The sequence below is a fragment of the Mesoplodon bidens genome, assembly GCF_964165515.1.
Source record: "Mesoplodon bidens genome assembly, chromosome: 4".
In the NCBI taxonomy this organism is placed as follows: Eukaryota; Metazoa; Chordata; class Mammalia; order Artiodactyla; family Ziphiidae; genus Mesoplodon; species Mesoplodon bidens.
Genome location: NC_138160.1, coordinates 172,768,290 through 172,780,489, shown reverse-complemented (window position 1 = coordinate 172,780,489; position 12,200 = coordinate 172,768,290). Strand labels below are relative to the sequence as shown.

The 12,200-nt window shown below is 53.7% G+C and overlaps 1 protein-coding gene across 1 annotated transcript; it reads left to right on the top strand.

Annotated features, from left to right (window-relative positions):
- Positions 1 to 397: 397 nt before the first annotated feature.
- Positions 398 to 11,901, top strand: IBA57 (iron-sulfur cluster assembly factor IBA57). The gene is made up of 3 exons (XM_081230777.1): positions 398 to 831; positions 9,727 to 10,070; positions 10,507 to 11,901. The coding sequence occupies exons 1-3, from the start codon at positions 491 to 493 to the stop codon at positions 10,896 to 10,898; spliced, it is 1,077 nt and encodes a 358-aa protein (XP_081086903.1). The 5' UTR covers positions 398 to 490; the 3' UTR covers positions 10,899 to 11,901.
- Positions 11,902 to 12,200: the final 299 nt, after the last annotated feature.

Here is a 12,200-nt window from a genome sequence, read left to right as displayed (position 1 = left end):
AGCAAGCAGAAACTTCTCTGAGACTCGAGGAGGTCAACTGCAGGAGCAGAAGCCAGCTCAGGATAGGTGGGCGGGGGACTGACAGCCCGAGGCCTCGCCCCCGCGCAAGGTCCGCCCACCCTCACCCTGGCCACTCACGCGAGCAACGCTCGCCCGCCTCCAGGGATTGCTGTGGCACTAGCCCGCGCATGCTCGCGCACACCCCGCCCCCGCGCACGCTGCGCACGCTTCGCCCGCCCGCCGCCAGGGGCTGTTTTGGGGCCCGCCTGCACCGCCTCCGCCTCCACCTCCCCACCTCCGCCCACCCCACCTCCGCTCCCGCGCACCCTCCGCTCCCGCGCACCCTCCGCTCCCGCGCACCCTCCGCTCCCGCGCACCCTCCGCTCCCGCGCACGCTCCGCTCGCCCGCCTCCAAGGTGTTGTGGCGCGCGCCCGCCCGTTCGCGCCGCCGCCCGGGCCGCCCCTTCCCGCCGCCTCACTCCTCCCCAAGATGGCGGCCGCAGCGCTGCTCCGGGGTGCGGCTCCAGGGCGCGGCGGCCGGGCCTGGAGCTGGCGGCTGCGCGCTGCCCCGAGGCGTCGCCTGGGCCACAGCTCCTGCTGTCAGCGTGGTAAACCCGCGGGCAGCGCGGCGTGGGCCTGCTTCCTACTGGACGAGCGCACCTTGGTGCGCGTGCGCGGGCCGGACTCTGCGCCCTTTCTCCTGGGTCTGCTGACCAATGAGCTGCCGCTTCCAGGTCCTGCGGCCGGCGAGGCTTCAACTTCAGCGCGCTCGGGCTACGCCCACTTTCTCAATGTCCAGGGACGCACCCTCTATGACGTCATTCTCTACGGGTGAGAGCGGGTTGGGTCACAGGCTCCGGGGGACCGGGGTAGGGGAGGGGGTATCACCCAGGGGAAGGGCACCCAGGAGCGGGCATGAGCAGGCTTGGAGGATGGGCTCCCATGGAGGGCTCTCAGGGGAGGGGTAGGCACCGGGGAGGGGCGGACAGGGGGCGGAACTAAGGACACCCAGAGGCAGGGCACCTAGGGGAGGGCTACCAATGGCCCAGGACGGACATCCAGGAGAGGACATGCAGGACAGGGCATCCAGGGGAAGGGACACCTGGGAACCTGTGCATAGGGGTGGGCCGAGGTGGGCCTCCAAGGGAGGGCACCTGGGGATGGGAGGCGCGCCCAGGGTAGGGAATTTGGGGACCCGCACACAGGGTGGGCCGGGGGTGGGCACCTGGGGGAGGGCACCGGGGCAGGGCAGCCATAGGTGGGCTGGAGCCTGCACCCAGGGATGGGCCAGCGACACTCACCCATGGGAGGGCCTGGGCGCCCCTGCGCCTGGCCTCTGATCCTGCTCAGACCCACTGCATGGAGAAGGAGGGGTCGTGGCACCTGGAGCCTCACTGCAGGGAGCAGCCTCTGCGCGACTGGCTTGTGCCACTACTTCCTGAGTTCTCCAGTGTACACACATTTCTGTCCAAAATCTCTCCGTATTCAGTGATTATTAGCGTTTGGTGTTTTACATCAGTCTGTGCTGATTTTATCAGGACTTTCTGTGATGGTCACCAGGACAAGCCAAGTCAGTGGCCTTTAGAGCTATAGAGCTTTCTGTTTTCACTTGCTTAGCTTTCTCAGACTTTCTCAGAGGTTCTTCTAGAACCTCTCATGCAGTTGCAGGTCGTTGCTCTGCCTGAAACCGCCCTGGAAACTCCAATGTCCCTCTTCTATTGTGGGTTCTTGTCTGCATCTTCCTCAGTGCCTGCCTGCTGGAGGAGTATGTTCTTTAGTGGCTTGTTGAGAGGTAGGATACTTCAGGTGGACCTTTGACTCCTTCAAATGGTTTTACCTGATAGCTTGGCTGGGCATAAAACTCTAGGCAGAAAATCGTCCCTGAAAACATTGAAGCCACAACTGGCATTGCTGTCCAGAAGGCTGGTGCCTTTTTATTTTTGAGCCTTTGTGTGTGACTGCTTTTTCTTTGGACACTCTTCGGGGCTCTTTTTCATCCTGATGTCTTGAAGTGTTACGACGATGTGTTGTATTTTGGGTCTTCTTTCACGTCATGTTGCTGGGCACTTGGTGGGCTGTATAACCCTGGAACAGGGCTCAGTAAAGTATGACCCTTGGGCAGATCCAGCTCACTCTCTGTTTTCATAAGTAAAGTTTGACTGGAATGCTGCATGCCCATTTGTTTGTATACTGTGTGGCTACTTTCATTTTCCAATGGCAAAAGTATAATTAATAATATAATGGGTAGAGACCGTGTGGCCACAAACCTAAATTATTTACAGTCTGGTTCTTTACAGAAAAGGTTTGTTGTCATTATCTGTTTTATGTAATTATTACCTTCCCAGTAGTTGCTTTAATCTCTTTTAGAAACTGCGTTCTTTGATTATCTTAAACCATCTGTGTCAGTAATTTTCAGTTAATCTGTCAGTGTTGTAATGATGTTATTTTGGTCCCCAAATTTTCTTCCTTGAGTCTCTAGTCTGCCTTTACATCTTTTTGCCTTTGCATTCTTGTTATAATGAATTTATATCCTCATAAGTCACTCTACAGTGTAAAATTTTTTTGTTTCTAGGGTTTTTTTTCTCTTCATACTTTTCCTCAGGTCTGAAGCGTTTTTGCTTATTAGCTGCTGGGCCAGCAGTTCTTGTCACCAAGCATGCATGTGGTGGCTCTTTCCACACATTGTGTATGCCCTGATTTGTCCTATAGAGGAGTTTGTTTTTCTCTCTCTGTTAATTCCTGAGAATGGGGTATCGCTGTGCCACTTGCTGTCTGTGTGCTAAGGGAATTGGGGTGCATTGTGATGATGCCCCCTGACCCCAGGTGCTCTTCTGAGATTCCAACTCAAAGTCCTCTGTGGGGAGTGCCGCCCCGAGGGGTGGGGTGGGGTCTTCATTCCATCAGAAAGAGACAGCCTGAGTTAGTGGCCCCACTTCTCCTGAGCAGTTAGAGGAGAGAAGACATGAGAACACTCCCTCAGATGGCTGCTCTTGGCCTGGGGGCTTGGTAAACAGTGTCCAGATTTATCTCTCCCAGTTCTGCTCTGGGGCATGGGGTGCCAAGCCTGCTGGCCTTCCACCGCATCGCTATGCCTCTGTTCTGGTCTGATGCCTGCTGTTAGTTCATGGGATGTGATCCTTCCCCTCCTGGTTGCTCATGGCCCTTTACCTACATCTGATCTCACTGAGGTCTGCTCTCTGGGGAGAGGGACACACTGGCAACTGGCTGTCCCGCCTGGGAGGTTGGGACCTTCCTGTTTTCTTCGTGCTTGCTCTCTGCCTGGTGTTTTCTATGCATCCTCTCTCTGGAATTTTTCTATTTCTTTTTTTTGGGCCAGCTGTGCAGCTTGCGGGACTTCAGTTCCTGGACCAGGAATTGAACTCAGGCCACGGCAGTGAAAGCCTGGAATCCTAACCATTAGACCACCAGGGAACTCCCTGGAATTTTTCATTTAAACTGTTACGCTTCTGGTTTCCCATCCTTGAGTTGTTCCTTCCTCAGTGCACCCTGGTCCGGATGTAGGAGCATCTCTCAGACAAAGCTTTAGCTTTTTGTTTTTGTTTTTTTAAAATAGATCTTTATTGGAGTATAACTGCTTCACAATTCTGTTAGTTTCTGTTACACAACAAAGCGAATCAGCCATATGCATACACATGTCCCCATATCCCCTCCCTCTTGAGCCTCCCTCCCACCGTCCCTATCCCACCCCTCTAGGTCATTGCAAAGCACCGAGCTGATCTCCCTGTGCTATGCGGCTGCTTCCCACTAGCTAACTGTTTTACATTCGGTCGTGTATGTATGTCCATGCCACTCTCTCCCTTCGCCCCAGCTTCCCTCTCCCCGCTCCGTGTCCTCAAGTCCATTCTCTATGCCTGCGTCTTTATTCCTGCCCTGCCACTAGGTTCATCAGTACCATTTTTTTGGATTCCATATATATGTTAGCATACGGTATTTTTCCCTTTCTGACTTCACTCTGTATGACAGACTCTAGGTCCATCCACCTCACTACAGATAACTCAGTTTCGTTTCTTTTTATGGCTGAGTAATATTCCATTGTATATATGTGCCACATCTTCTTTATCCGTTCATCTGTCAGTGGACACTTAGGTTGCTTCCATGACCTGGCTATTGTAAATAGTGCTGCAATGAACATTGTGGTATATGTCTCTTCTTGAATTATGGTTTTCTCAGGGTATATGCCCAGTAGTGGGATTGCTGGGTCAAACTGTAGTTCTATTTTTAGTTTTTTACAGGACCTCCAACCATTCTCCATAGCATTTGTATCAATTTACATTCCTACCAACAACCTTTTTGTTTTTAGAGTAGACTTTATAGGGAGTTCCCTGGTGGCCTAGTGGTTAGGATTCCGAACTTTCACTGACGTGGCCTGGGTTCAGTCTCTAGTCAGGGAACTGAGATCCTGCAAGCCACGTGGCGTGGCCAGAAAAAAAAGGAAAAAAGAAAAAGTAGACTTTTTAGACTAATTTTAGGTTCATAGCAAAATTTAGGGGAATGTACAGAGACTTCTTATGTACTCTGCCCCCACGCATGCATAGTCTCCCCCGTTACCAACCTCTTCCTCCAAAGTAGTATGTTATTTACAATCGACGAGCCTGCATTAACACCAAAATTACTGAGTCCTTAATTCGCGTTAGGTTTCACTTCTGGTGCTGGACAAATTGGACAAATGTATAATAATGTGTATGTACTATTCTATATGGTAGTTTCACTGCCCCTAAATATCCTCTGTGCTCTACCTGTTCAACCCTCCCTTCCTCCTAACTCCTCACAACCACTGAAAGGATCTTTTTGGATCTGGAACTGTCTCCATAGTTTCACTTTTTCCAGAATGTCACGTAGTTGGAATCATAGAGTACGCAGCCTTTTCAGATTGACTTCTTTCACTTAATAATATACATTTAGTGTCCTCCATGTCTTTTCAGGGCTTGATAGCTCATTTTAGTGTTGAATAATAGTCCATTGTTTGGATGTACCAGTTTATGTATCCATCTACTGAAGGGCTTCAGCAGTTGCTTCCATATTGTTGTAATTATGAATAAAGGCGCTGTAAACATCTGTGTACAGGTTTCTGTGTGGCAGTTAGTTTTCATCTCCTTTAGGTAAATACCAGGGAGTGTGATTGCTGGATTGTAAGGTAAGACTATGTGTAGTTTTGTAGGAAACCACCAAAATATCTCCCAAGGTGGCCGTATGGTTTTGCATTCCCACCGGCAATGAATGAAGACTTTCCATTGCTCCCTAACCTCACCAGCATCTGGTGGTGTCAGTGTTCTGGATTTTGATCATTCTAATAGGTGCGGAATGGTAGCTTGTTGTTCTTTTAATTTGCTTTTCTCCGATGACATATGATGTGGGGCATCGTTTCATACGCTGTTTGCCACCTATCTTTGGGGAGGTGTTTGTTGAGGTCTTTGGCCCATTTTTAATCAGGTTGTTTGTTTCCTTATTTGAGTTGTAAGTGGTTTTGTATATTTTGAGTGACAGTCCTTTGTCAGATGTGACTTTTCAAACCTTTTCTCCCAGTCTGTGGCTTGACTCCTCATCCTCTCAGCTGAGGCTTTGTGTTTTGAAAGTCTTTCCTCATTCTGACCATGTGTTTGTTTGCTGGGCCTCTGTCTTCATGATGGAGGCCTTAAGTGCTGGCTGCAGAGGAGATGCTCCAGGTTTTGGTCCTGGGCTGCTCTGGCTTTTGTGGGACACACTGAAGTCTCTGTCTGCGGGTTTCTGGGGGGTGTCTCTGGGGGCCATCCCCCCAGGGTTGCCTGGTGAGGATTCGGATGGTCCACTGCTCCCTTGTTTCTCTCCATGCCTGGTTCCCCTGGTGCTCATCTCAGCTGGCTCCATGCTGAGTCTGGTCTCGGCAGGTTCCTGGTCTGTGTGTACCCAGCAGAGGGAAGGTAGGAAGTGGGGCTAGTGCATCTCTGCCCAGGCCCTCATGGCTCCTATGGCAACCCCACTGAGCCTCCATTTAACCCACATCTCTTCTGCCCTCCTGCTGTGGCCATGATCTGTGGGCCCCTGGATTGTCCGCTTCCTGCCTTGTGGGGAGCGTGTCGGGCTCCATATAACTCAGTCCCCCATGGGCACACTGTAGGCTGTTCCCCTAGGCGACTTGGAGCATGCCAGCCTGACAGGGTCCTCCATGTACAGCCCTGCAGCAGACCAAGGCCCCTGGTGAGTGCCGCCACTCCTTGACAGGCATTTGGGTCTGGTCTCTGTGCACCTGTGTGTCCCTTGCCTGCTAGCCCCCTTGTGCCCCATGCCTCCCCATGCCTCATGACCTGGTACCTGCAGTGCCCCTGAGGGGATCTGTTTATGTGTGAAGACCCTGGCCCTGGGCAGAGCTGGGTCCAGGGCTGCACTCGAGGAGTGAGGTCCCTGTGTTTATGGGGGTGGTGGGTACCGGGGTGTCAGGTACTGTGCAGGGCATTGGGCTGCTGGAGGAGGGCACTCTGGGCGTTCTGGACGAGGAATTACATGGGCTTGACCCTCCCTTTTTGGGTTTTCACACAGCCTTCATCCTGGGCAGGAGGGTGGGTGAGGATGGACACCTGGGATTGCACTACCACCACATGCTATATCCAGGCCCTGCCCGCCAGGCCGGCTGGGGAGGCTGCAGGTGCCCCTCGACCTTCCTTTTCCTGCTGCTGCAGTTGTGCCCCTAGGAGGGGCTTCCAGGCTTAGCAAATAAAATTGTGGGTTGCCCAGCTAAATTTCAAACAGACACGGGTGACTTTTTAGGAGGTGACCTATGCAGTGTTTGGGAAATACATATACTAAAGACATTATTCACTGTTTTCTGAAATTGAAATTTGACTGGACATCCTGTGTTTTATCTGGCAGCTCTACTCAGGGGCACTTTGCGACGTCTGGGGATATTTGTGGTTGTCATTCAGGCATGGACGCTCCTTGCATCTAGTGGGCTGGGCCCAGGGGTGCTCTCAGCACTCAGCAGTGCCCAGGATGGCCCCACAGAGAGTTCTCCAGCCCACACATTGGCCATGCCAGCCAAGAAAGCTGCCCTGAGCATAGGCTCACCCTACTTCACCCCTTCTTCTTCTGACCTGTCCCCCGTTACTCAGCTGCATCAGGGGCAGCAGACAGTCTGATTTGGGGTGGTGGGGAGCAGGGTTGCATTGCAGCTTTGTTGGTCCTGAGGGGCTGAATGGCACATGGCCATTTGCACAGGTAGCTCAGAAAGTGTCTGAGCCCAGAACCTGGCCTTGCCCCACCCAATTTGTCTTGAACCCCGTGGAACATCCGCCCCATGAGTGAGATGGGGGCATCAGCCTGGGGCCTGTCTACCCCGGCATCCTGGTGGTCCCTTCACCAGCCCTTCTCGGGGCCCTCCCCATGCTGGACCTCCTCCCTCCTTGGGTATGGCTTTACCCGCATCCCTCCCTCTTCCCTCCGAGGTTTACTCTCCTCTGCAACCTCACATTCTGTCCACCCATGCCCGATTCCTCCCCTTGCCAGTATTTCATACTGTTTCTGTCTGCTTCCTTTATTGGAGATTTAAAAAATAAAAATGTACCTGCACATGGTTAAAAAACCTAATAACATTAAAAGGCTTATGATGAAAATGGAATGACTGCCGTCTTCCTTCTCATCGGCATGGACTAGTCTTCTCCAGAGGCAGCTCCTTTTTCTTCTTTCTTTTTAACTTTTTATTTCGAAGTTATTATAGATTTACAGTAAGCCACAAAAAAATTAACAGGGATGTCCCATATACCCTTCACCCAGTTCCTGCAGTGGCATCATCTTGCCTCCTATAGTCCAGGGTCACAATTGGGACGGACATGGGCCAGCCACAGGGCACCCTCAGGTTCTCCCAGATTTCCACGTGCTCTCATGCATGCAGCCCTGATTTGATCACACATGTAGACCTGTGTAACCTCGACCAAGACAGAGCTGCTCCATTACCATCAGGCTCCCTTCTGCCCTCTGTGGGCATAGTGCCCTTCTCATCCCCTCAGCCCTGCTCGCTCTCCATCTTTATGATCGTGTCATTTCAGGAATATCGTACAAACAGAGTCTTCTGAGATTCAGTTTCACTCACCTTGATGCCCTTTGGCTTCATCAGTAGTCTGTTCCTTTTCCCTGCTGAGTAGTATTCCATTGAGGGAATGGACCACAGTTTGTTTAACCATTCACCAACTGAAGGATATTTTGGTTCCATTTCTTGGCCGTTAAGAATAAAACTGCCTCTAACGTTCATGCACAGGTGTTATGTGAACACCTGGGGTGTTTTCTGGGATAAATACCCAGGTGTACAATGGCTGGGTTGTGTGGTAGCTGCATGTTTAGTTTTATAAAGGACTGCAAACCATTTTCCAGAATGTCTTCCATTTACGTTCCCACCAGCAAGGCTGAGTGATCCAGCCTCTCTGCATCCTCACTGCGTTGGATGTTCTTATTCTGATAGTTGTGCCGTGGGATCTCATCGTGGTTTTAATTTGCCTTGGTTTCATGATAAGTGACTTTGAACCTCTTTCCATGTGGTTATCTGAGGCAGCGCCTTTGAACTCTTCTGTTTTTTTCTGGCATTTTAATTCCATCCATAAATGATCCTTTTTCCACCCCTCAGCTGATCTCATTTTTGACCTTCTTTGAGGACTGTTTGGAAGGTGAGGTGCTAACCTGACTTGCTGCTACAGCCTGCTGTGTTCCACATGGTTGTCCCTGTCCCTATTGGACCCATGGCTGATAGTTATATGCATGGACATGACAGGGTTTGTGCTGTAAAGTGAACCCACCAAGCACGCTTCTGTAGCTCTTTCCTTGGGGGGTGACTGGCTGCTCCAGGGCAGCACTTAACCCTTTCCTGCCTGGGGAGGGGGTTGGGGGCACAGCTGATGGGTTCTGGAGGAGGGGTCTGGGGTACCAGCTGATGACCTTTCTGTCTTATACGTGCTCCTGGAAGGTCTTACCCACTTCTGTGTCTCAGCTCCCACCCAGCTGTGGGTCCTTGCTCAAGCCACATCTATAACCAGCACTCCAGCCATGTACTCCTCTGGGTCCTGGATGTCTCCACTTAGGGCCCCTCCACCATGTCTGATGGTGCACTGGCCTCTCCTCTGTGCTCATCTGTCTGTAAGGGCCCCATCATCCATCCGTCAGTGACAACAGGATCTGGGGTCATTCCAGTGGATGTGGGCTGCCTGAAGTGAGGGTTAGGATGGTTCTGGCCCCCTGATCAGGTTGCGGAGCTTCCCTAGGGGAGGTGGGAGGTGGGCACGGGCAGGGCGTGGCCTCACCATGCATCTCACCTGCGTCAGCTGTCTGCTGTCCTCCCAGCTCTTCCTGCCTGCCCGCATCCCTCCTGAGATCCATTGTGCGCCCTGCCTTAGGACCCTTGGCTTCTCGGTGGCTGCTCAGGGCTGGAGGAGGCAAATCCTGGACTTCAGTGTGGCCGTTTGTGCCTTTCCGCCTCACCTTGCGCACCGGACACCACTGTGGTCCCAGGGCCCTGCTTCCCACCTGTTGGGCCAAGCCCTCTCCTCCGCCTGCCAGACTGTTTCCTGGGGTTTCCTCCCTGGGAGGGGTGGTGGCCATGAGGTCTCCAGCACGTGCTGTGCTGTGCAGCTTTACTAGGTGGTCCGAGGTGCGCTTGGGAGGCACAGCCACGTATGTCCGCGGCCTGACTCCATGCACTTCCCACGGTGTGCCCTGCCCGCCCCCATGCACCCCTTCCTCTCCCCGCAGGCTCCCTGAGGGCTCCCATGAGCAGCCCACTTTCCTCCTGGAGTGTGACAGCTCAGTGCTGGATGCGCTGCAGAGGCACCTGGTGCTGCACAAGATCCGGCGGAGGGTCACCGTGGAGCCATGCCCCGAGCTGCGCGTGTGGGCCGTGCTGCCCTGTGCCCCTGAGGAGGCCGGCAGGGCTGTGCAGCTTCAGGAAAAGGCCGAGTGCACCACCATCCTCACCCGTGATCCCCGGACTGCTCGCATGGGCTGGCGGCTCCTCTCCCAGGATGAGGGCTCAGCCCTGGTGCCCGGGGGCCGTCTTGGGGACCTCCAGGATTATCACCGACACCGGTACCAGCAAGGTATGGACATGGGGTTGGACCTGGGGAGGGGTCGGGGGTAGTGGGGGGGTGCTGGATGGGGGGTGGAGGACAGGGTGGGATGGGAAGGGACCGGAGGTGGGGTGACACAGAGCCCTGGGGAAACTGTGTGGTGAGCCCAGGCACTTGGGGGAGCCAGGGGAGAGAGCAGAGATCCGGGGTCACGGGTAGGGTCTTCTTCTTTAGTGGGTAGTATTGAGGGCCAGACCAAGGTGCTCACCCAGGGACCAGAGTGGGGGGCTGGAGTAGGGGCCTGGAGGATGGGGAGGGCCAAGAAGGGGGTCCAGGAGGGACCTAGAGGATTGTGGCGGGTCAGGTGGTGGGACTCCTACAGGCCAGTACCCCCGGCCACTCTTGGTTGAGCCCCCAGCTCTGGAGGACACCTTAGATCTCACCAAGCCTCTCCCTACCTCTACAGGCGTTCCCGAGGGGGTCCACGACCTGCCCCCAGGAGTAGCCCTACCGCTGGAGTCTAACCTGGCCTTCATGAATGGCATCAGCTTCACCAAGGGCTGCTACATTGGCCAGGAGCTGACGGCTCGCACCCACCACATGGGTGTCATCCGAAAGCGCCTCTTCCCAGTACAGCTCTCAGGCCCCCTCCCTGTGGGCAGCATTGCCCCTGGCACCTCTGTGCTCACCAAGTCGGGGAAGGCAGCCGGCAAGTACAGGGCAGGCCTGGGGGACGTGGGTCTGGCTCTGTTGCGGTCCGAGAAAATCAAGGGTCCTCTCCACATCAGAACCTCTGAGAGTGGCCTTGTGGCCCTCACTGCATCTGTGCCAGACTGGTGGCCCACATCCACTAAGTAGCCCTGTATGTCCCTGCAGTCCTGTACAAGGCCTCTGTTTATCTGCTGCACCCTGTAGGCCAGCCCCCACTTCCCAGGGTGGCCCAGTTGAAAGAATACCCCCTTGGAGGGTCCCCAAGTATATGTGGGCCTCCCAGAGCTGCAGGCATGGTGGGGCATGCTGCTGCAGCCCAGGTGTTCCCAGCCCATCATGCTTCCTGTGGAGGGTCCTATGCTGAGGCTGGCTGTCCTCTCGTGGTGGCTTTGTGGCTGGAGCATCAGGAGCCCTCCTGAGGACTGAGGATGGGTAGAAGTGAGTCCTGCGCCTGCCTCTGTGCTGAGCAGAGGCCCAGCTTCCACCAGGCCCTGGATGAGATTCCGAACCACATAGATCTAGAGGTAGTTCATCCATCAGCCAAGGACAGGATGCGCCAGGATGCCTCTGGGCTGTCCGCACCCCTCTGAGCCTGCTTGGTCAGGCCTGGAAAGGAGGCTTCTCAGTGTCTGGGGTGGCTGAAGGGGTAAGTGGGCTCTGGGAATGGTCTTACCATGTTGGCTTGGGGGCATGTCTCAGGGTGGGAATCTCTTGGGGCCAGGTGGAGTGGCAGTGTCTGCGAGTGGAGGCACATGCACTGCTCACACCCACCTGAGCCGTCCAAGGTGTACCTCTGTGCTCAGGGGTGCCAGCTGGGGGAGCCCCAATACCATTTTATTCCAGGGTAGCACATCTCCACAGCTTCGTCCCCACGATGGCATTGGCAGCCCCCTCTCCCCACCATAGCCCTCACGAGCTCAGGGGAGGAGTGGCTGCCCTGGGACGGCAGTGCCCAGGGTGCAGAGAGGAGTTTCTGCTTGGCTTACTTGCTGTTGTTTTCTGATGTAGTCATTTCTTCACAGTAAGGGGATGACTTACTTCCCCACTTTAAACCACTGACCTCCATTTTCCCACTGCAATGTGAATCTTGTGGTTACTGGGTGTCCTACCTGATGCCTCAGAGTGGCTATTAAAGTGTGACCCACAACTGGCCCATGTGGAACTCTGGTTTCTTTTTTTCTTCCCCCCCTTAACTTTACTTATTTATTTTAAATTTTTATTGGAGTCTAGTTGATTTGCAATGTTGTGTTAGTTTCTGCTGTACAGCAATCAGTTATACATACATCCACCCTTTTTGAGATTCTTTTTCCATATAGGTCATTACATAGTATTGAGGAGAGCTCCCTGTGCTATACAGTAGGTCCTTATTATCTATTTTATATATAGTAGTGTGTATATGTCAATCCCAATCTCCCAATTCATCTCTCCCCCACCCTCCGCCACTTCCCA

Bases quoted from the DNA above. Each gene is read 5' to 3' on its own strand.
- IBA57 (XM_081230777.1), top strand. From the start codon at position 491: ATGGCGGCCGCAGCGCTGCTCCGGGGTGCGGCTCCAGGGCGCGGCGGC. The intron at 832-9,726 runs GTGAGAGCGGGT...CTCTCCCCGCAG, and splicing joins TATGACGTCATTCTCTACGG to GCTCCCTGAGGGCTCCCATG. The intron at 10,071-10,506 runs GTATGGACATGG...CTACCTCTACAG, and splicing joins CCGACACCGGTACCAGCAAG to GCGTTCCCGAGGGGGTCCAC.